The 25,814-nt window shown below is 36.3% G+C and overlaps 1 protein-coding gene across 1 annotated transcript; it reads right to left on the bottom strand.

Moving 5' to 3' along the window:
* Window positions 1-9,326: 9,326 nt before the first annotated feature.
* Window positions 9,327-14,843, bottom strand: LOC128549920 (uncharacterized). The gene is made up of 2 exons (XM_053527703.1): window positions 14,450-14,843; window positions 9,327-9,647 (listed from the first exon to the last, which is right to left on the bottom strand). Exons 1-2 carry the CDS (start codon window positions 14,841-14,843, stop codon window positions 9,337-9,339), a joined length of 705 nt encoding a protein of 234 aa, XP_053383678.1. The 3' UTR covers window positions 9,327-9,336.
* Window positions 14,844-25,814: the final 10,971 nt, after the last annotated feature.

Here is a 25,814-nt window from a genome sequence, read left to right as displayed (position 1 = left end):
TCATCTGTTGGTCATGACCAACCTCCCTATCAAGTTTATGATCCCAGGCCAAAGCTTTTTTCAATTATCATCCAGAAACCGTTTAACTGTTCTGGGTCACTGTGACCTTGACATTTGTACTGATCACAAAATCAATAGGGGTCATTCGCTTGTCATGACTAACCTCCCTGTCAACTTTCATGATCCTAGTCCCAAGCGTTCTTCAGTTATCATCCGGAAACGGATTGGTCTACATACCGACAGACCGACCGATCGACAGACCGACCGACATCTGCAATATACCCCTCCTTCGAAGGTGGGGCATAACAAACGATGTTGTATTTTAGCCAAATATGCGTTTATACTGCCCTCTCAGACTTCTCCACAGTCTTAACCACTTTCGTTTGATTGCAAATTGTTAGTGTTACATAATCTACTGAGAAAAATGCTACTTTCTCCTCAGGCCATTTGGAAGTATTTAACTCTGTCATCCAATAAGAGTTCTGTCAGGCGGGAATATTACTTACGTACCGGCTATATCATTTTACAAAATAAAACTGATAAATTTAATTTACATGAAGGCAAATACATGCTATATAACAAAACCTGAAAACAAAAATGACGATAATTCTGCTTTTCCGAGTCAGTTTTGTAAACTGGAACAAAGCTGCCTTATAATTATTCGTTGTCTGACCTAACTTCAACTTGGAGAAGTAAAAAAAAATATAAACACAGACTAAGTCGTAATTATGCATAAAAGTTTGTGTTGTACTTATCTTTAAACGTGTTTTATCTAGGGTCATGAAGCATAATCAGCATATTATTCCGGTCAGATCGGATTTATGGCCGTTGATTTTGCCAAAAATATGCATTAAGTGTATACAGCTTGACTCAGAGTCATTAAACAAAAAAACTTACTGAGCCAAACCATGTTTATGGTCCTTGACTTAGTGAACAATATGAAAAAAGTGCTGCATGTGTCTTAAAATATTTTACCAAGAGTCATGAATTCATGTAGAAGTATCCTTCAGCATGTGAATTCGTCCACCTAAGTATTGTTTAGGATTTCGCTGTCCAAGACAGGAGCTATAGCATCTATATGATGATACAATGCTAAAAACAATTAAACACAGAAAGTGCAAACAATCATACAGTCAAGTCTCTCCGACAGTTAGATTTTAAAGTTGGATATCTCTCGTATAATGCAAGTAATTACTTAGATGCCTGTCGCTAATTAGATACCAAGACATTCGATAAGTTATATTCCTCATCACTCCCATCCCCTGCTGAATATGTCTTTGTCAAAGTAGCCTGATAGCAAGAACTGTACACTTGTTTTTTGTTTTTGTTTTTTTTTTTTTTGTTGTTGTTTTTTTGGATTTAACGTCGCACCGACACATGAGAGGTCATATGGCGGCTTTCCAGCTTAAATGGTAAAGGAAGACCTCTGGTGCCCTTCTGTGCATTATTTCATCACGAGCGGGCACCTGGGTAGAACCACCGACCTTCCGTAAGCCAGCTGGATGGCTTCCTCACATGAAGAATTCAACGCCCGAGTGAGGCTCGAACCACATCGATAAGGGGCAAGTGATTCGACGTCAGCGGCGTTAACAGAAGAAATCCTAATAGTTATGTCAAAAGCTACGAAACCAGACGGAGCTCAAAGCTAAACCATTTTAAGCCTACGTAGTGACCCTGATCTTTGTCCTGAGCTATTTTAACATAAGCTATGCTACGAAGTCTGACCTTAACCTCGGAGCCTGGGTCTGGTTCTTGTGCACGACACGTCGTTAATTATCAGGGGGAAGTACAGATGGGTGTCTTTCTGTGGTTTAAGTGAGAAATTGTATTTATCGGGTAAAAATACGGATTTTGTTGAAAAAAAACCCTAGGGCGGATATTTTGCCAAGTATGCGAGTTTCTCATTTTACTTTGGAAATAATTCACGTGACTGTGTGCATTCTGTGATCACGCTATTTATCTCCTCTCGACAATTTACCATGAGTCTGTACCTGGTGCCGTAAAAAGAAATCGAACGCTTTCTACGAATATAAATAGGTCAAGTCCTGCTAAAGGCAATGAATAGAGACCAAAATGTTTTAAAGCTCCCCGTAAGATACTGACATCGGCTGAAAGTAGGAAACATCGGCAATAAAAGTTTCTTGCACTTGTGTTTTGCAGCCCTAAGTAAGAATTAATAATTCTGCAGCCTTGACTATCGTAAATTTTGATCTAACTTATACTGCTTTTACTAAAATTGCTTGAAAAGTGGACTTGAGCATGACTTGAGGAGGCTGCGCTTTTGGTGCGTGGCATTCCCTGTTTGATATTTTTCTTGTTTTTTTGAAAAAATTTATTTTCGTATAAAGCATTCAAAAACTGTTGTCTGTTGTGAATATTAATCAGGAAATCGTACATATGTTGTATTGTATGATTGTGTTCCATATTAATACACAAGCTGACAACTGAAATTAGATCCATCTGGTTATGTCGACACGTTAGCTTAGTGGTTGGAGCAAATGACTATAGACCGTGATAGTTCCTGTTGTGAAATTGAATTAAATACATCACACATATACTGGTAATAATGACTATGGATCGTGATAATTCCTGTTGTGAAATAAATTAAATGCATCACACATGTTTTAAATTTTGTGATGACAATTTAAGCGTGTGTTCCATTTTTTGATGTAAAAAGATAGAAACTAGGAATGGCAACAAATAATCAAATATTCGAGTATTCATTCATTACACGAATATTCGAATACTGTTCACTATACGAATATCGAAAGAACCAAAATTTTTCTTTCATCTAATTTGCCAAAACCCGTTTTCATAAAGACTATGCGCGAAAATGACTTCTGTATGGGGCGGCGGCTACCGCTAAAATTAGTAAATATACAATTCATTCATTAACAAGTCAGTCAGTGCATAGCATTTCCAACGCCATCTAGTCTAAAACTCCATGCCGTCCAATTAATTTGCATTCAGTGCATTGTATTTTGAAAACATTTCATGCAAAACTTCACTCAAAAATTCATTTAAACATGGAACGATACTTCTGTCGTTGTTCGACATGTCATTTTGTATATTAGCATGCCGAGATTGTACATCACTATGGTGATGACAGTGTACCCTGTAGTTAATACCGCTAATAGCTTACCTTTAGAATATATTGAATAGAAAATTTTCAAGACTAATGACTTGGATTAAGTGAAAGGAAAACCGGTTATATGAAATTGTAATAAGAATTCCCACCATGGGAAGAACTACAGATTAAAAATTTCCTAGACTTTTTAAGCTCAGACCTGTAAAAAGCAGCTTTTTTGTTGCCTATTGAAATACTGAACTTTGTGGGGAAATCCAAACAATACTTTTTTGTCCTTTTGAACTAATTGTTCAAAATCCGGGAAACCACTGGTTAGACGGGAAATACTATTAAAACGGCTTTTAAACCCAAAGCAAACAAACAAACAAATGTTGGCACACTACTGTGAACAGTTTCGCATACTGTAAAATATCATCTATTATTACCTGATTCTATAAATCCCAGGTTCGTAGTGTGTGCTTTTAAACCCGGATTGTAATTCAACACTAAATTTGTTTGGACAAGTCAAACTGAACAAATCCGAAACATTATTTCTGATGTCATGTAATAAAACATTTAATGGCGTGTCGGCCAATATTCAAAACTATTTTGCTCTCTGTCATTGCGTTTGACTATTGGCAGGCTAGTCATTCAGTAAGTGTATACTATAAAGTTGAATCACTGTTATTATCACAAGGCAGTGACTACTATACAAAGTCGAGCCATATCTCTCTGACGGATGCAAGAGATCATACGAGGGATAGTACTATAGAAGACACTTTTCATGTTAAAGCGTTTTCTGGGGTTTGTTAAATAAAAGATTTTGTTTCTGTTAATTTCTTGAGGTACTTCCATAATGATGGTATATACATTTGCTCTCTTTTAGCATCGTTTAATTCTTCATAGTTAGATTGAAGTCCAGTGTTTTGGGGTAATCTTCCCTTTACAATCGTCCAATTTGTCATATTGTACGGGGTTTTCATGTCTCTAACTGATCCTGAAATTAAAGCCCAATATAGTGACTTCTTTAAAAACAACGCATTTTAGCATAAAACACGAAAAACTGAAACCGTCTGATTTCTCTGTTCTATAGAAAAGTTTTGAAAAATCCGATTAAAATTTACAGATTGAAATTTTTCTCAATCACAGCTTTATAAAGTTTAGACCACGTCTTTTCTAATTCAAACATTTTACATAACCCCATTGCACATCTTCAAAATAAAACATTTTTATAAAATTTACGAGTTGCAGTTATCTATAATTCCGGTGTCCGTTTAAGGCTGTCACCTCCCGGTACGCGCGATACCACGCAATACGATGACACGATGTTGTGGTGACGACACAGCAATACGATGACACGATGTTGTGGTGACGACACAAGAATACGATAACACGATGATGATGGAGAGATGTCACGTTTGGTGAAAAGCGAAGACAAGATGGCGATGAGTGAACGTACTGTCACGATACGAGTTATATGACCCAGGGAAGTGCCTACGCCTTTAGTAACTTGAAAAAATGAAAGCTAAGGTGACAATGTCTTAGATTACTGACAAAACGATGTAGAATGTCCTTGTTAAAACGTACAGCTAGTGGGAAAACCATATATCTTACATATAAAATGTTTTCCCCTGACTACCTTGCCTAATTGATCAATGATCGTAATGATTTCTATTCGGAGCTAAATTGCAGGGATCAGGCAAATTATTAAATATTGCAAACTAAAAATCTTCAATTAACGTAATCAGCTCAAACTCCTATAGGTTGAGGATTCTATATTTGACTGGTCTTTTAGTTGAAGATGCCGTCAGGGCAATGTTTTGAATCAAACACATACGAGTCCTATCGCATGATGCTCATAACTGAGCATCAATTTAATTGAAGCTGTTAACTCATTAAGATTGCCCTGATCCTGGTGCCCCAGGCCTATATGCTATCCCCATATAGCATTCAACTACCAAGTAGGTACATTGTATAACCCCGATGCCCTTAAGTCAGAGCGCGATGGTGATAATACGATACGCACGATAGTGATGAGGCGTTACCCGATGACGAAGATATGAAGTAATATTGCGTCTCATTTCGTGCTGTCATACATTTAATCCATCTCTATCGTGCCTTCACGCCACCACTGTCGCGCTATCCATTTTCGTGTCTCATCATCGTGTTCATGGGTACCTGAGGCGACCCGCGATAGCACGATGGCCTAACTGGACACCCAGCGGTAGGATGAAGACCCTAACTGGACACACTCACGGTAGAGATGACCCCTAACTGACACCCAGCGATAGCACAACGGACACCCCCCCCCACCCCTTTAACGGACACCGTAAAAATGTACACATTTCATACCTGCTTCATGACGGGACATTCCCCCTACCTTGCATACGGTGGTCGTTTATAGTTAAATGTGTAACCCGTTGCACGCCACCGTTCGCCAGAAACATTAGATGTTTCTCACCTGAAATAATAGGTGATAAAGATATTATTTTTGCTGTTAGAAGTTAATTCCCACATTCCCTGTATAACACTGAACATAACCTTTTAAATCAACATGTTTTAAGTTTCAATTAATAATACATGTATGTGTATAACCATTTCAAAACCTATGAAAGGTATTTTTTAGACTTTTAATTACAAGGAAAGGTAGCGGAGTTATGGTGTTATCGGGTAGAAATGTTAAATCAGACATGAACTATACTGGATCTGTATTTTCGGTCATGTTATAATCAATAGCTGACATCGAAGGATATATCAGATCATTTTCACAAATGATCTTTCAAATTCAGTAAAGAAATAATACGCGTTATTTACATGTATTATCAAAATATTAATTCAGATACTACAGATACAGGCCTCTCCAGAGCGCCCTCTCTAATGCAAAAACCTCTCTATAACAACGTCATCAAAATTTCCCTAAGCAGAAATATACATCAAATTTACCTCTCCAAGCCAACAACCTCTACATAACAAGTCAATATTTGGAAGCTCCCAAAGGGCCAAAGGGTTTCGCTCTACAGATGTTGCACTGTAGTTATTGCGAACACATTTTTGACGAGATATAGAAGTGTTGACTTTTACGGTGCATAAACGATTTATGACATTAAAAATGGCTAATGTCAATTTTCCCGTAATTTTTGACTGATTCATAGGATATAACTCGACTATACTCGTATAAACTGTTTGGTTACCATCCTTACCTTGGCCTAGATTTGATATATACACATTCTGTTTAAGTATGGTTTGAAGAGAAAAAAAATAGTCCAGTAATTCACGACACCCTATCATTCAATGCAATTTGCCATGAATTTTATGATCGTACACAAAACGGTATTTGGTCAGACAGTTCATACAAATTTGGCTTAGATTTGAAAAAGATACACATCCTGAGCTTCAAAATAAAACTCCAGAATTGCCGTACAATCAATAAAATCGCACTTTAGAGGAATTCAAAAGCCGTAACTCAAGAGATACTGCGACTTTACTGCTGCGAGATTATATGTCCTATGACATTACAATACACATTCTGTTTAAGTATGGTTTAGCATCAGTAGCGTTACTCAAGATGTCGAGCGGACACTCAGCTTTTTGCAATTTTGACAAACTGAAGGGCATACCCTCAAAGATACAGGGTCCGCAGTGAATGGCTCTTGGATTTTGACCGGGAATTTTATAGAAAATAACAATTTTGTGATGACTGATAAAATAATTATGAGGCTATTTAATAGTTTTGAGTGGCAAAACTGATTCTGTTGACGAGTACAAGAAGTAATTACAGCGATTTCATCCTGCCCCGCCTTGTAAAGGGTGACAAATAATACGTTCCGTTTTAAAAAGAACAGCATATAATAACTAAAAAAGCAATGCCGAGATTTTGAAAAAAGACTGCAAATAGATATAAAATAAACGTTTATGCATAGAGCCTCAATCTTTTCAATGCAAATATAATTAAAACATAGACTAACACATAATTCAATATGCGTTTTTCCCTTTCCGTCGTTTGATATGTTTCGTCTTCTCCTGTAAGAAAAAGACAAGTTAACAAGAAAGTTCTTCTAAATTTAACAGATTGACATCTAAAAATAGACACGTACTTAGAGGAATCCTACATATATGCGTTTACTGCAGGTATTTAGGTCCCACTTTAAAGTGCAAGCAACAGCAAATTTGAATATCTTATTGTTAGGTGTGTTTTTAATCAGGTATTTGGTCCGCCTGTGATAAGAAATACGTTGCAATTAAACCTAGTTTTTAATACAAAACAAAATTTAACACGTCATAACTTTTTAGGGGACTCTAGGATTCCATATAGATGGCTTCATGGCCACATCCTACAGTGTTTCTGTTACATGATAGCGCGGACAATGTACTGATAATAATTACAAGGTTTGATGGATGCCTGGCCAGAAATAATGCTAAAAATAGACAGGAATTATTTTCCAAATATACATCTAAAACATAAGGACATTCTCCGTGAAATAAAATTCTGAAAGAGGCCCGCTACGCACATGTACAAATAGGCTTAGTACTGATAATAATAACAAAGTGTTGGAAATCTGGCAAACAATTGCTGAGAAATAGCTCGAACAAATTCCGTCTGCAGACGGGCAGATCGGCGGACGTACAATCCGTAATCCAGTATATAAACTAATCATGCAAAAGAATTGAACTGAACAGCCTTAAATAACAAACCCGACAGTGATTTAACTAAGTTTGCAGGTTTGCTTACCGAATGTACTTGGTCACCAGAAATACACTTCCAACGACAATGAGAGTAAACATACATGTTCCGACCCCAACGCCAATAAATGCCGCGGTGTCTGATGATTTTTCAGCATCATCTGAAGACGCTGAAATTTTGTTCGAAACATATAAAGAGTTAAAAGATTTAAATAAAATGCCATTTTATGTCTTAAATTTCAGAATGTGTTGATTTGCAATGGTTTATACATAGAGTATTACAATAAGAGAAGTTACCAAGCATTAAATATAGCAATCATATACATAATGTCCTTTGTATTCCGCTTACAAATTTGGAGAAAAAATCTAACTGAAAATAAACAACGGACTAATAATGGTAACTGTCTGAAAGATAAGTTATTGCGCAAGAAACTGGCCATTTGCTTTGTTTTATTTCCATATAACTGTTGGTGTAGAAATGTTGTAAAATATTAAACGTTTGCCCTTGCAAGTTAAACTAAATTTCATTTTGAAAAAAAAGCATTCAACAATCACACGAATTTCATTTTCTCGATAATAAAAAAAGAAAAAAAGAACAATAACTATTTTTAGACACATAAACAAATGTCAATTTGTTTTAAGGTCAGAAGAAAAGACTGAGATATATAACAGTGATGGAAAAGATGATGTGTTGATTTAATCTTTCAACAAAATATATGTCGTACAAATGTATCTATTCACGCAGTTATTGTTCGCATTAAAGTTGCAAATAAAAAAATTTGGGGACAACAGGTTATATTGAATTCCTGTGCTTTCTTGGTTACCTACGTTTAGGCTTTTAAACTATTTTAGAGATACAAGAATTTACATGTCTTTTGATGTCACGTTGTTGAAATGGCAGGGCTTCAAAATCTGATAAGGTAAATCCTTTTACGGTATGGTTTTCACTCTGTAGGGATTGTAAACAATGCATGTGTACATCCAGTATCTTCAACGTAGGCTTGCAAAAACTAGATCGGTCCACGAATACGGAACGTTGGCTGGGAGCCAATTATTAAAGGGCTGGATACGAGTCTGCATCACATAAGCTTACATATCCTGACTTCATTGATTGTAGTATTAGGTATGGTTAGAAATTTTTGGAGATCTGGAAAACAAAATGTTGATTTTCAGAGTTAAGTAATAATTAGTTTTTACGCCTAACATATAACGCAGGGAAACGCACGCACGCACAAACGCACACAAACCGTAAAAACGTAATACACAAGTAATAACTTTTGTATTTAATAAAGTCATTTTCGAATAAAATAGTTTTCAAAGGTTAGGAATCCCTTTATAATTTTTTGTTACAAAAATCTTCACTCAACAACAGGGTTGATAATAAATTGATTAATCGAATGGAATTCACTTTTTTTCAATTTTTTGAACAAATGTCTTGCCAAAACAATTCCCAAAACTGAATTAAAACAACCAAATAAAATGCTTTTGGGAAGAATAAATTTCTTAGGAAAACAGATTTATTTGTAGGACACTTACAATAGAACTGGAATATTTCTTTTTGGGACGTTACCTCGCCAAACTGATCGTACTTATCTTGTTGAACTGTACATCCCCACTATAAGATTGTTGAAGTCGCTTGTCATTTTTAGTTGTAGAGTAGATGTGCGGGTATAACTGCAGGTGCTTGACACGTATATTGGAGCCGTTGATGTAGCTTTACTTGATGCGTTAATAGCATTTGATGTATTATTGTTCAGATAGTAGAACCAGCCTAGGTGGCCAACTGGCTCGTTACCAATATCCCCAGAGCAGGTGAATACAACATTATCACCCTCCTCTAGGTTAGTACTTGGTACGTAGGAAAGAGAACGATGCTCCTGTTGCCCAAACAATGTTTTTGCTGAAAACAGTAACAATAAATATTTGTCAATAACCAAAATAAAACTTTATTTTCATTTCACTATTCCATTGGTCATACAGTTATTTACTAATTATGTCCCTTGTCATTGTTAATTCTATAGTAGATGTGCGGTTATAACTATAGGACATGTTGTACCATTGATCTTATAACAGAACCAGTTTAGGTGATCCGTTGGCTCGTTACCAACGATCATAATTTTCTTCTATTCAAGGTAAAATATGACATTTATAGGTTATTACATTTGTATCAAGAAATATACAAGCGTGCTGCAGCGGAAATATTGCACAACTTTACATACAGACAAGAAGATACTGACTTTCATCAAAAAGCAATTTGCTTTTTCAACTAGAATGTGTCTGTAGGACACAGGGTGTGTCCCAACTGGTAAATTTGTCACAAATAAGGGGAAATAATTCAAATGTTTGCAGTCTTAATGGGGTATAGCCTCAACAAACATTTTATGAAAAGGATTCATTATTCAAGGCCATATACTTTCTGAACTATGAGCATCACAAACAAAAAATCCACTATTTTGGCTATTTCAAGGCCATAACTCTGTAATAAGAGCTAAGATTCTCAAGAAGAATGCCAAGTTTGCGAGGTCACTTAATGATAAAGACTCAAGCAATGTTTCATGAAATTATATCAAATACTTTTTGAGCTAGGCACATAATTATGTGAAATTGTGCATTTTTTTTACTATTTCAGGAGCCATAACTTTAACAAGAGGGCCATGATGGTCCTATATCGCTCGTCTGAGTACCATTGCTCTAAATGATAAGATCAAGTTTTGCCATAGATCACATGGGCATACACATTAAACATCATCAGGATAAAAAATATTGTAACTGTCCCTTTTGAGTCACATACTAGGCAGGGCCAATCTCCATATCAAGTATGAGGGTCCTAGGCTCAAATGCTGCATTTCTGTACTAGCATAACTTTTTCTTACACTGGAAGACAAAACCAGTCTCATTAGATGCTACTGAGGTATATTCCTTTACATAAAATAAAGGGAGGTAATTTGTCATAAATTCAGTCAAAAGTTATCTGCCCTGATTGTCCGAGTCCATCTGATAGCATAAATGACATTTCAAATCAGTATCTTCATTGGTTACTGAGATACACCCATTTTAATTTGAAACAAAGGGAGGTAATTTGAAATAAAATCAGTCGATATTATTTACACTGATTTTCTCAGTCCAACTAATGACAATAATGAAATTTCAAATGAGTCCTATAAATACTTACTGAGATAAATCATTTTTATACAAATTCAGGGGAGGTAATCATACATTTGTATATCAGTAGAAGATACAGGGTACAGCTTTTACAACATAATTAGAAAAGTATTCATATCGATAAACATTCATTCAAGAGTTTTCTAACATGACTATTTCTTACCATGGAAGACATAATTAACCTTTCAAAACCAATCTCATTTGAAGCTGCTAGGGATATTTTATTTACATAAAAATAAAGGGAGGTAATTTGTCATAAATTCAGTCAATATGTATCTTCACTGATTGTCCAAGTCAATCGATGGCATAAAATGAAATTTTAGATCGGTATTTTCATTAGTTACGCAGATATACCCATTTTAATTTGAAATAACGGGAGGTAATTTGACATAAAATCAGTCCATAGTTATCTACCCTGATTGTCTCAGTCCGACTAATGACATTAATGAAATTTCAAATGACTCCTATAAGTACTAACTGATATAAATCCATTTTGATTAAATCAGGGGAGGTAAATAATAAAATAACTCCGGAACCTACGATTAGTTCTGACAGATTAATCATGGAATCCAAGATTTATTGTTGTTGAAGATATTTTGCAAGTTTGTATCAATTCAAACCATAAATGAAGTCTCTATATGGCTGCAAAAGCCAAAATAGCAAATTTTGGCCCTTTAAGGGGCCATAACTCTGGAACCCATGACGGGACCTGGCCAGTTTTCGAAAGGAACCGAGATATTATGCCAATACAAGTTGTTTGCAAATTTGATTAAAGTTGATTGCAAAATGTTGCATCTATCGTGTTCACAAGCCAAAAATAGCAAATTTTGTCCCTTTAAGGGGCCATAACTCTAGAACCCATGATTGGAACAGGCCAGTTTTCGAAAGAAACCGAGATATTATGCCAATACAAGTTGTGTGCAAGTTTTATAAATTTTTAAAGTTGATTGCAAAATGTGGTCAATATCATGTTCACAAGCCAAAAATGGCAAATTTTGACCCTTTAAGGGGCCATAACTCTAAAACCCATGAAGGGATCTGGCCAGTTTCCGAAAGGAACCGAGATATTATGCCCATACAAGTTGTGTGCAAGTTTGATTAAAATCAAGTACAAAATGTGGTCTCTATCGTGTTCACAAGGAAATTGTGAATGGACGGACGGACGGACGAATGGCGATCACAAAAGCTCATCCTGTCACTACGTGACAGGTGAGCTAAAATACGGGGTGGAGTCAGCCGAAAAGTAATAGATATGCAAGTCTATATCATGATAAAGACTCATGCAAGTTTTCATCTATTCATATCATATACCTTTTGAGCTAGGTGCGTCACACGGTGAAAAAGTGCAATTTTTACCATTTCAGGGGCCATAACTCTAAAAATATAGAGGACGGAGGCAGATAAAAAAACATGAGGTGCGCAAGTTCATATCATGATTAAGACTCATGCAAGGTTTCATCAATTTATATGCAATACTTTTTGAGTTAGGCGCGCCACAAGGTGAAAATGTGCATTTTTGACTATTTCAGAGGCCATAACTCTGGAAATAGGACGCGGACCCAAATGAAAAATAGGAAGTGCGCAAGTTCATATCATGATTAAGACTCACGCAAGGTTTCATGAATCTATATCAAATACTTTTTGAGCTAGGCGCGTCACAAGGTGAAAATATGCATTTTTTATTATGTCAGGGGCTATAACTCTGGAAATTAGGGGTGCAGCCAGACGAAAAATAGGAGGTGCGCAAGTTCATATCATGATAAGACTCATGCAAGGTTTTATCAATTTATATCAAATACTTTTTGAGCTAGGCGCGTCACGAACTTCGGACGGACGGATGCTCGGACAAGACCATATCTATATGCCCCACCACTCATGGGGGCGGGGCGCAAAAATCAGCATATTCTTGAGTTATTGACAATAATAATACTGACAAGAAATTCTCATTTAATACATATCTCTCAGACATCAAATTAATTGTCACTTCGGGTGTTTTAACGAGTTATATATGCTAATTTTGAAACGTTTCTTATATATATTGTTTAGATAAGAAAATTTAGCACTGAATTGATATTTTAACAATAAATCACATTGAAAATTTTATACTGATTTCTTCAACATACAATAAATTTGTATAGATGCACATCTTCTTATCATCTTGTGATTTCATTTCTATGTAAAGTTTACCCCAGACAATGACAGATGATGTTTCGGATATAGAAGATAAGATTCTATATTTCCATGTTAGCTTTTTCAGCTGAGTCATCGACATGTCTTCTCAAATTCTATTTTAAACCAACGACGTGTGTCAACGCCACACTGTTTTACTTCACGAACTATAGAATTCTTATAGTATCAAAATAATAACATGGCGTTGTTTAACTCCCACAAGGTCTTACCATGTTGAATGTATCTTTCTAAAACCGATATATTAATTATGTAAGACATCACAGGCTTTGCAAAATATACGAGGGGTGTTCAATAAATACCCGGAAAAGTGCTCTCATTTCTTTATTTCTAGTCTCATTTTGCTAAAATTTGAAAATATGACGGATATGAACATACTGAATTCAAATACCTAAATTACAGATTTCATAACATGCACAATATTTATTTGTCGTCTCCTAGGCAACGTCATCACCTCAAAAGCGGCCCAACGTCATTATGATGCTGTCATATCACACTCAATTAATCAATACTACTCATGATTACCATTGATTCAATGTTTATCACCATTAAATGCATTTTACACCTTCCTAAGAATAAATAAATACTGTTCGTATGATGTTCAGGACTGTCATGTTGAAGAAATTGGACACTGAACTGATGCCCTATCAAGGAGCTCTTTAATCTATTAAATGTGACTGAACGTTATTTTACATGTCTGAAACACAAGTCGTCAGCAGTATTCTCCTGACCACTTTTAAACGTCACGTCCCACTAATAAAATTTTGTTTTCTTCAGGGCATTGTCCCTTAAACCTTTTTCAGCATAGCATTTGTCTCTTTCCTTGATTTTGGATTCAAAACACAAAATGTTATCTCACATCTCCGTTCAACACTGATTTTCAAGCGACGACCAACTCAATATGCCTGCCATATATTTTAATGATGTCACATTTATAATTTGACGTTATTGGCGTAACTCTTACTTTTCATATCAATATTCACCCAATTTAAGAAAAGGTAGCTTGAAAAATAAGTAAATGGCAAGTAATGTTTTAGCGCATGTAAAATAGAAAAAGAGACGAAATTGGGCCGGATGACGTCACATGACGTTGCCATGGGGACTCACATTTACTTATTATTTATCCAAAGAGAATCTAATTTTGACATATCAACTCAGTATTCCCTAGTCTACATTTTGTAGCATTTTCATTTATTTTTGATGATACATGAAGAATTGAGAGCACTTTTCCGGGTATTTATTGAACGCCCCTCGTACTTTAGAATGTCACAAGTTATTTATAATATTGTTTGTTTTTGCTTGTGAAAACTTCTGATGCTGTGAGTTACAAAAATGTATTTGGACTGACTTTACCTTTCACAGATAAGGTAGAAGTTTTCTCGGCATTCTTGTTTGTTCCATCAGTGTAAAACGCCTTCCATTTATATGTAGCTTTATCATCACACTCTACTGTGTTGAACACGAGTGTTGCAGTTTTACTACTCTTTGTTGGTTTTGTTGCTACTGTCCTCGATTCCAGTGAAGTGTCCTGATAACTTACATTAAGAGGACTCGAAGGGTTCTGAAACCGCACTATTGTTGTAAAATCTGAATCTGGCTCCCGCTTTCTCATCAGCTCAATAGAAAACAACTGTTCTGGAGAACCCATTGTGTACGTACATGAGAGTGTAAACGGGTTGTTACCCAAAACTGCTTTGTCAGCACTCTGGTAAACACTGAGTGTGAGTGAATATACATTTGAAAACATATTTAATAACATTTAAAAAATAAATCCGAAATTCATGCTTTATATTTAACATTAATTTTTACACAATTGTTGCTTTGTTCTCCGTGGGTTGATAACCAAAATGATTACCTACATACCATACCTTCGCACGTGCACAGTTATCATACCATACAGGCGCACGTACACAGGTATCACACCATATCTGAGCACGTGAAAATATTAGATGAGTTCAATCTGCAATGTTTTTAATGTCTTGTTAGACGATATCTATGTCAAGTAGCATTTACAAATGTACGCTTATCTTATATGTTTTCAAGTTTATTTATTAGATCCATTAGGCTCATAAGCCCATGAGGACAACAGTTCAATACATGTATGACGAACAGTGAAAAATGCAAATACATAGTACATACATATATCATACATTCATGTCGGAGAAAGTTACATTCATATCAATAACAAAGTGTTATAAACTAATACGTTATTAACATTTTTAGAAAATTATTAAATTAAAAGGAACAGGAAAATACGTAATTCTAATATGACGTAAAAGGTGTATCTAGCGTATAATGGGAATAGTACTCCAAACTACAGTCGACCTTTATCGAAAACGAAAGACATAAGGTTAACATGTTGGCTATTCTCATACGTATAATTAATCCTTAAGGGATATGTCTCACAGAGACAATGAAGTAATAACATATATTTAAAACGATATGACTAAGTCTTTGCAACTGGAGTAATATTTCCCATACAACCAAAACATCTAACGTATATTGCTTATTTTGACCTTTCAGTTACGATCGTCTTGTTTTCATCTACAATACTCTAAATAAGAGTAAACAGGGAGAGATATAGCATAAATATATCTCGCCTTAGGCTTACAGACGTTTGTCATTGTGTGCAAAGCTTTACACATGTAGCTATTATTATAATCTTATAAAATACAATGTAGCATCAAATAATAATAATAATAATAATGATGATCATAATAATAATAATAACAATAATAATAAGAACAAGAGCTCGACTTTTCTCAGTGCTTGACTTTGAATTAGAGCTTTGCCAGTAAAAACTTTATAAAACTTGAACAGAAACATCTATGTTAAAAAGGGGGTATAACTCTAAAAATCTAAATGAGAGTTATGGAGATTGTTTCTCCTAGTTTAGACTTTGATACATGAAGTTAATAACTATTTTAAGTTTCAAGTAAAAAGCTTTGATAATAACAGAGGTATTTGACTTTATCAATTTTTTTTTAAAATTCTAAGTTAAAAAGAGACATAACTCAAGTCAAAATTCAATCAGAGTTATGGGGATTGTTTCTACTGGTGTAGACTTGGATGGTAAATAAGTGCTTTAAGTTTCAAGTCAATAGCTTTGATTATGGAATGATATTTAGGTAAATATTACACAATGCCTGCTGACTGTTACAATTTACTCACTGACACTCCCAATGTGCTTACTGGTATAGTAATCATGCATGCTGGCACCTTTAACACGCTTGTTGACAATGATACCACGCTTGTTGACAATGATACCATGCTTGCTGACAATGATACCATGCGTGCTGGAAGTTACAATTTCTTTGCTGCTTAGACCCTGATGTCTATATCATAATTTCATTTAGCAAAATGACAGTGCTGTGTACCGTATTGGAATATTTCAACATGCTATGGTTATACTGGTTAATCTGGTGCATCCAAGAACAAAATTCACGAAGTGATCAACCAGTAAAGAAAATGTAATCAGGCACTAGGCAAAATAGGAGTAAGCATAATGTCATTTCAAAAGTATATGTCACATTTTGATAACAGGGGGCGCTATGTTCAAGTGGTCGTGTTTTTTAATCCCCCGCCACAAGTGGTGGGGGTTATAGGAATGGTCTCCGTCCGTCCTTCCTTCTGTCGTTCCGTCCGTCTGTTCGTAACACTTTCGTGTCCGCTCCATATCTTCTAAACCCCTTGAAGGATTTTCATGAAACTTGGGTCAAATGATCATCTCATCAAGACAATGTGCAGAACCCATGAGTCAGCCTTGTCCGCCCAAGGTCAAGGTCACAACTCAAGGTCAAAGCTTGAGCCTTCCATTGTGTGTCCGCTCTATATCTCCTAAACCCCTTGAAGGAATTTTATAAAACTTGGGTCAAATGATCACCTCATCAAGATGATGTGCAGAACTCATAAGTCAGCCATGCCGGCTCAAGGTCAAGGTCACAACTTAGGGTCAAAGGTTAGAGCCTTCCATTTTGTGTCCGCTCTATATCTCCTAAACCCCTTGAAGGATTTTCATCAACTTGGGTCAAATGATCACCTTATCAAGGCAATGTGCAGAACTCATGAGTCAGCCATGCCAGCTCAAGGTCAAGGTCACAACTGAAGGTCAAAAGTTTGAGCCTTCCATTTTGTTTCTGCTCTGTATCTCCTAATTCCCTTGAAGGATTCATTTTAAACTTTGGTCAAATGATCACCTCATCAAGGCGATGTGCAGAACTCGTGAGTCAGCCGTGCTGGCTCAAGGTCAAGGTCACAACTCAAGGTCAAAGGTTTGAGCCTTCCATTTTGTGTCCACTCTATATTTCTTAAAACTCTTGAAGGAATTTTTATAAAACTTGGGTCAAATGATCACCTCATCAAAACGATGTGCAGAACTTATGAGTCAGCCATGCCGGCTCAAGGTCATAACTTAGGGTCAAAGGTTTGAGCCTTCCATTTTGTGTCCACTCTGTATCTCCTAAACCCCTTGAAGGATTTTCATCAAACTTGGGTCAAATGATCACCTCATCAAGAACTCAATAGTCAGCCATGTCAACTCAAGGTCAAGGTCACAACTCAAGGTCAAATGTTTAAGCTCTGTATCTCCTAAACCCCTTGAAGGATTTTTATGAAACTTGGGTCAAATAATCACCTCATCAAGACGTTGTGCAGAATTCATGAGTCAGCCATGTCAGTTCAAGGTCAAGGTCACAGCTAAAGGTCAAAGGTTTACCCTTTCACTATCCATAGCAGTGGCGGGGGATTTAGCTGTCTTTCAGACTGCCTTGTCCGTACTTTGAATAATTATTTGCCGGAAAGATTATCGAGGATATCCGAATATGTATAGAGATCTAACAATAGTTACTTCCCCTTTTTGCAAATCGCCATTTGTCTTAACTTTATTTATTTTTAATGTTGCCTTTATTTACAAGTGACGTGTTATATAAATGGAAGACTTACAGTTTGAAATTCCTGAGATTTCACAAATTAAACCGGCTGTTAAGGACAGAATTTTGCAGATTGCTAATAATGTGTTAAACTGACAGTGTCATTTTGAACATGTAGAATATGAACTTGAGCCAGTGATGACTGTTTTGACACTTAGCCAAGAGCTAATTAAAATCCGTTATAGGCCGGATATTCCCGTTACCTTTCGTGAAAACTACGAACTTGCGCCCCCTTGTATCAAAATGTGACGTGCAATGTTGCACTTCGCATTATGCTTACTTTCAACTTGCTTAGTGGCTGATTGCATCTTTCATATTGTGTGGTCACATCGTGTATTTTCTTCTGTGAGCATTGTAACTGTGCAATGTTGCTAATATACAGTCCCGGCATGTTGAAATATTCCAGTACGGTACACAGCACTGTCATTTTGCCAAAAGAAATTATGATATAGACATCAGGGTCTAAGCAGCAAAGAAGTTGTAACTTCCAGCACGCATGGTATCATTGTCAGCAAGCATGGTATCATTGTCAACAAGCGTGGTATCATTGTCAACAAGCGTGTTAAAGGTGCCAGCATGCATGATTACTATACCAGTAAGCACAATGGGAGTGTCAGTGAGTAAATTGTAACAGTCAGCAGGCATTGTGTAATATTTACCTAAATATCATTCCATATTTGATAGTAACAGAGATCTTTGACTTTATCCAGTGCAATACCTCCACATTTTCTTCGAAAACTCGAGATAATAATAATATGGAGGAGGAAAGAAGTTAATCATTATAATTATTATTGTAAGATGATGATGATGATGATGTTGATGATGATTATGACGATGAAACCGTAAATGCAGAGCCCGAAACTAAGTTTATTATGAAACATGTTTTATAAACGCGCAACCAAAGTGCGAATTTGTGCATTAAAAAGATTTTTAAAAAAATCAATGTAGCAAATTTCCGGACTTTTCATTCAATTAAACAGATAAACAGACGATAGCAATTTCGGATATACATTTTTTCATCACTTAAAAATGTGAAATATCGAAGTTAGGGAGAGCGGGGACAGAGACCATACTGTAAAGGAACTTGTATTAGGGTTAACACTTCGTTTCTCATGTGTAATTTTTAAAATATTCAACGGCTTAAAATGAAACGATACACTTGTGAGCACAATTTGAACATATACTGCACTAAATGTCAAATCTAGTGTTATAGATAAAGGTGTTTCCCCGGTATTGAAGTACTTCCGGGTAGTCTTATTTTAGGAATTGAAAGTTCAAAATTTGCACCCATCCCTATTTTGAATGGTTACATTTCAAATGTACGAGGGGTGTTCCAAAAGTAATGTCACTTGCATCGGTTCTCCTATACTGCAAATGTTCTGGTCATTTTAACTTGCTCTGCCCTTCAAAATACTCTCCGTCAGCCTGAATACACCTTTTGAGCCGGTCAATCCTCTTTTGGAAGCATTGTTCATACTCTTCTATGGGAACACCCATCAGGTACTGATAAACAGCAGATCCAAGGGCATTTCTCGATTTGTATCTCTTTCCAGACAGATGATATTTAAGTTTGGGAAACAGAAAATAGTCGCAGGGGACCAGGTCTGGCGAAAACGGAGGGTGTGGAAGGACGGTAACCTTCTCTGACTCCAAAAACTCGGTCACAATGCGTGCCTTGTGAGCGGGTGCATTATCATGCAAAAGTCGGAGGTACTTAAGTCCTGTTTTGGGGCGGCGACTTTTGTAGTAGTTCTTCAATTTTCTTAGAACAACTTTTTTTATAGAATTTTCCTATGACCGTACTGCCTTTTGGTACCGGCATTTGAATGATTGGACCCTTATGAGTGAAAAAAGTACATAAAAAACCTTCTTCACCGTTCGTATTCGTTTGGCAATACTTGGGCGTCTCGCATTTTTGGTGACCCAAATTCGGTTGGAATACTTCCGCTTTGGTTCAAAATAATAAACCCATGTTTTATTACCAGTAACTGTATTATCAAAAACCTTTTTGCTGTATTTTGGGTACATGTTCAGAAGTTATTTTTGCCATTGTTACACGGGTCCTCTTTTGTTCATCTGTTAACAAATGGGGTATCCATCTTGCATTTATTTTTCTAAGTTTTAGGTGTTTCTTCAAAATTCCATGAACTCGTGCTAACGACAAGTTTGTCAGTCGGGCCAATTGCCTTACGGTGAATCGGGCATCCTTTTTTAGCAAACTGAGGATTTTTTCGGTGTTACCATTCGACGTAGTTGTTGCAGGACGATCTGTGCGAGCAGCATCTTTGAGTTGCTGCTGTCCGGTCCTAGATTTAGCTACCCACCTACAAATAGTCCTGTGAGACATTTGACCCTCCCCATAAATGTCGCACACCTCACGGTGAATATCTACAAGCTTCATGCCGAGTAGCGACCTACCTTTTATGTAGGCCCTAACTTCAAGCATATTTTCAGCTCTTTACCCCGTCATTTTGTGTAAAGTGTAATGAATACGCTATAAAGCAATGTACACTGTACCAAGGTCAGTGAACGTGTGAGTGAGATATTTACCTATGTTACGATTCAGTGATCATTCTATCGACACGAGGTGGTTTTGTGTACACATAACACGATTTCCGCGAAATAAAACACAAATGACATTATTTTTTGGAACACCCCTCGTATTTATTGGTAATGTGTAACTTTAGTGTCATTTCGGATGCCTTTAATGTTGCTTCGTCTGCTTTTTTTTTTGTTATAGAAATGCATCTCTTCGTGAAAGGATTGAAAAGCATTCCAGACCGGTCAGCCAGGATAGATGTGTATGAAAATATGGGCAGTGAATATAAACATTAAAGTTCAGTGTTGATGACAATTGTTTTCTAGTATCGATTGCCTTGGATAGTGTTTAACACTATGAATACATAGCTCCCATTCTTGAAGTTCAAAATTCATGTCTAAAATGCTTATTCTTCTATACAGTAAGGAAGGACAAATAGACCGACACCTTTCCATGTCCTTTGTACTTGGAGAGAAAATATATGTCAAAAACTGAATACAAGTATATGTTCCTTGTATAATTGTAAGTTAACACTCACCTGGTATGAGAACCATTAATAAAAATCGTAATCTCCCGTAAACTAAATAACTACACTCCATATTGTTACGCTTAGATAAACATTAGTATGGAACGCCTATGCTGCCTCTATATGATGGTTTTTAATCTGCTGTTTATTCTGTGCATATACCTTGATTGGGTTGTTAGTTGATACAACAGTTAACAGTTGACAAAATATATATTTGTAATTTGTATGTAGATACAATATTTTGTTCTATGCCTTTACCAAATGATGATATAAAGTATTAATTCGCTATGTATGTCGACACTATTAATGAAGGAATAGATTTTTGGATGCTCAATCTGCAAAAACAGGTACAATAAAACAGAAGCTACTCTAACCAATGTTCCATTTGTCAAAAAAGGCTGTCTGAAAGCAGATTCAACTTCAAATAGGCCTTGCTTTCAGACTTTTTCAGATATTTACATACCAGCACCATTCGAGACTGGACGGATATGCTTGCATGCATTAGTAAGTTAAGTCAACCGTGTAAGTAAACAAAACTCAGCCAGCCAATGAATCCTCCATAACTCTCATCGAAACAGCATACCCTGTCTCATTTGAAACAGACCAAGCTTCCCAGAACAACCTCCTATAAAAAAATCAAAACAACACCCTTGTCCCTTAAAAACAACTAACCCAAGCCCTCCTCATAGAAGGCCTACCCATACCCTTCTCCTTTGAAGCAGCCTTATATCGTAAGGTTAAACAAAACCTTCTTGCTCCCTTAAAACATACCCTCTGAATCAATAGCCTCTCCTGTCCCCATAAATGGTCTCCTCCAGGCCCCTGAAGTTATCTTCTATCGTCCCGATAGCCACCTAAAACACACCATGCCAACTTAAAACAGTCTTCCCTGACTTTACGACCGTAATCAGGAATGAAAATGCGCCATGACGTTAAAATGACAAAAGAAGGGTTTGTTTATCACCTGCAGTGAAACGTTATGTTTTATCATAAAAAAAAAACGTTTTTTTTTTTTGTTTTTGTTTTTTTTTTTTTTTTTGATTGAAAAATATTGTAAGGAACAAAGAAGACCTATCAAGGTATTTGATTTTTATTAAGTTATAATTACTGCACGAAATTTCTAAATAGATGTAATTCATTATACGTCATTTACAGCACAAGTCATCTTACTTCCCGGGTGTATAGCGGAGTTTTCCAACACCGTTGAAATCAACGGAAATCACAGTCCGGAATGCAAATACATTGTATAATAAACAGTGTACATCGCAATGTGTTAAAGGCTATGCAAACGTATTTGGCACATGCACAAATAATGTTTCATCTTCATCACGCAAAAATAAACTTGTATAACTATCTGGTAAAAATAGAACGATTTGTTATGTCTATATTATCAAATGAACAAATACATCACAAAATGGAAATTAATGACAGCTGAGGCGAGCCATACACCAGCATACCTGATCGATCTATTCTAATGTTACGTTCCGGCTGACGGATTTAGTATAGTTCGTCATTGTGTTTTGTCTTCCGGGTTGGTTTGTTATGTTAGTTTTTGTTTGTTTGTTTTTGGTTTAACGCCATTTTTCAACAGTATTTTAGTTATGTTACATGTATGACGGGCAGTTAACCTAACCAGTGTTCCTGGATTCTGTACCAGTACAAAATTGTCCTCCGCAAGTAATGCCAACTTCCCCACATGAATCAGAGGTGGAAGACTAATGATTTCAGACACATATAAAATGTCTTCTATCAAATCATCACGGAGAACATATGCCTCGGCCGGGAATCAAACTCACGACCCCGCGATCCGTAGATCTGCATCCTACCTACTGAGCTAAGCGTGTGAGCTTTGTTATGTTAGTAATCATCCTCGTTAAAAGGCCCACAATAACCTCAGCACAAATTCGTCAAATTTGCTGACAAAATACAAATATAGCTACGTTACAAGGAAAAAACGTTTATGAATTTTTTACAGAAGAAAAGAATTTTTTAGAGCCAATTGAAGATAGTTTTAGCTCAGTCACATTATAAAATAAAAGTAGATAAAACAAAAGTGAAACGATGTAAACGCAAATTATTGAAACGATAAACTTCCGAACGTGATTCTAACTCATTTTGCTTAGATCAGAGACCTAACTACCAGTCATTTTGCAACAACTCTGAAGATGCTGATATAATACACAAATGGTTGGTATGACTATTTGTAAAATGCAATTTTTAGATGGCTTTTATTTGGCATAGTGTGGATAATGCTATATTTTTACATTAAGAAACATTTTCACGTTACATATTATTATTATTATTATACCAGATTTATATAGCGCCCTTTTCATGATCAATTTCACGTTCAGAGGCGCTTTACATAGTTCAACAGGGCGCATAATTCATCCTCTACTAGTACAGACACAGAGCGATCTGACCAGAGGGACAGAGTGAGACAAAGCCCCCACGACAGAGAGATCAGAAATCAGATACAGGCTTGTCCGGCTAACTTAGCCTAGCTCGTTAATAGACAGCCTGGTTCTTTAACGTGCCCAGTGTATAGCACTGATACACGCAAGGATTGCCTGGGTTCCTGACCAGTACACCTCTAGTTGGGTGGGAAACACTGAAAAGCGTTTCTGAAACTTCCCGAGTAGCTGCCGGGGATCAAACCCCCGACCTCAGGATTGGAAGGCCAGTGTGCAAACCACTGAGCTATCCGTCCACCCATAACATGACATACAGCATTACTTAGATCTACAAAGGAATGTCTATTCTGTATTATAACAAAAGTATAGAAAATGTTAATTTAGCTTACAATTTTTGGAGAGAAAATCTCACCGAGGAGCACAATAACTGGTTTCTTTTGCGTATTTTGATCATATTTGTTGGCTTAGAGTCACGTCTTCATAATCAAGGTCATTTTGCTACTTTGTATTAATACCAAGGGGCACTGTCAATTCTCTATAATAAAACATACGGTGCTATAACATACTTTACTACGGTATTGTTATATATGTTTAAATTCTGTTTTCATTTAAGCATTCAAAAACAATGAAAATGATTATTCCTGTCCTGTTTAGATCTAACATTATTTTCATCCCCCATTCCACAAGGTGTATAGTGCCACATGAGAAGGCTGAGTGCTGGAAATATACCGGTAAAGGCTAGGCGCAGAACGGTATGTGAATATAAAAACTGTTCTATTGTTGTAAAATCCTGTGACTGCGATCTAAAAATTTATACATGAAGAAAGGTATTGATTACTTATTATCATTATTATTGTTATTACTTTACTAATGCAGTTAACTGGTTTGTTTGGATGAAACAAACTTCAAAACTTAACAGGAATAGTCGGTCCCGGCACTAAAAATTGTGTATGCCTGTAATCGTTGTTAAATCGGACATCGAACAGCATTCACTGATTTTTCATTTGCAGTTATATAAGACAAATACGTAAGATCTGCTTACCAGTGTCCATGTTTTTCATACTGGATACATCCTAAACGGAAATCACAGCAGAAGCATTTCCATACATCTGGTTATGATTCTAGAGATTACCGGACGTGATTTTACAGTTTGACAATAAATGATAGAGAAATAGGCCTGTTATTTCCTAAAGCAATCAAACTGTAGGCTATGCTCCAAGTATCTTCATTTAGTTTCAAATTAAGTGAAATAATGTGTGTAACCTGTTCATCAGCTCATTAACATTTTAGTTTTGCATGTGTTATTTTTCATTTTATGATAGATTTTTGTACAGAGCGCTTGAAATACACATTGTCTACATCAGGTGTTTAACATGACAGCCCTATTCCGTAAACATTTGATGAATTCATGTATCAAGAAATATGCAACCTTGTGCAGCATTTCAGAAAAAAATGTGATAACTTAATTTCTGAATGCTTGATCAGCAATATTTAAACTTATCGCTAACTTTTAAATACACAAACGCACGATGCTGAAATTCCGATCATTCCGATCACATAAACCTTTCAGTGCACTTGCAAATATGCCACATCTGATGTTAAGTGTATAAACATTTGAGTTCTGTAGGAAAACATAATTTTCAAGCCGCCAAGCTTGAACAGTGTATTCTTATTATAACCATCTCATGTTTTTGTTGAATTTGACGTCACACCTACATAATTATAGATCATATGGCGAATTTCTAGCTCTGATGGAGAAGGAACAATCCAGGTGACTCTCCGTGCATCATTTCATCACGAGCAGACACTCGACCTTCCATGAGTCAGCTGGGTGGCTTTCTCACATGAAGAATTCAGCGCCTAATGTGAGGGCTCGATCGCATATCGGTGAGGGGTAAGTGATTTGAAGCCAGCGACCCTAACCACTCGTCCACGGAGGCTCCCATTCATAGTTAAAAGGTGTTTGTTCTTAAACTGAAAAATAGCAAATAGCTGCCAAATATTCCACAGTTTTAACTTCATAGATACTACATCAGATATCATAATTAAACTACTCCAGGAGGGACTTGAATCTGCTGCGCAATTTATTTGTCGCATTGGATCAATGTTATACGTTGCAGAATGTTACACTGCTTAATGTTAGTGCAGGAAAAATGAAAGAACAGAAACCATGAAAATATTTACCACACCCAAATGCAACTACAGCCATACACCGTAAAGTAAGCCACCCACAAAACTGACACAGTAAAAGATACTATTAGAACTGATGCAGTACTTTGCATCATTTGAATTTGTCGCAAGAGTCAAAGTGTAT

The sequence above is a fragment of the Mercenaria mercenaria genome, chromosome 17 (genome assembly GCF_021730395.1).
Source record: "Mercenaria mercenaria strain notata chromosome 17, MADL_Memer_1, whole genome shotgun sequence".
NCBI classification, from domain to species: Eukaryota; Metazoa; Mollusca; class Bivalvia; order Venerida; family Veneridae; genus Mercenaria; species Mercenaria mercenaria.
This window is presented reverse-complemented; position numbering and strand designations above follow the sequence as displayed.

Bases quoted from the DNA above. Each gene is read 5' to 3' on its own strand.
- LOC128549920 (XM_053527703.1), bottom strand. From the start codon at position 14,843: ATGTTTTCAAATGTATATTCACTCACACTCAGTGTTTACCAGAGTGCT. The intron at 9,648-14,449 runs GTAAAGTCAGTC...TACTGTTTTCAG, and splicing joins TTCTACCTTATCTGTGAAAG to CAAAAACATTGTTTGGGCAA.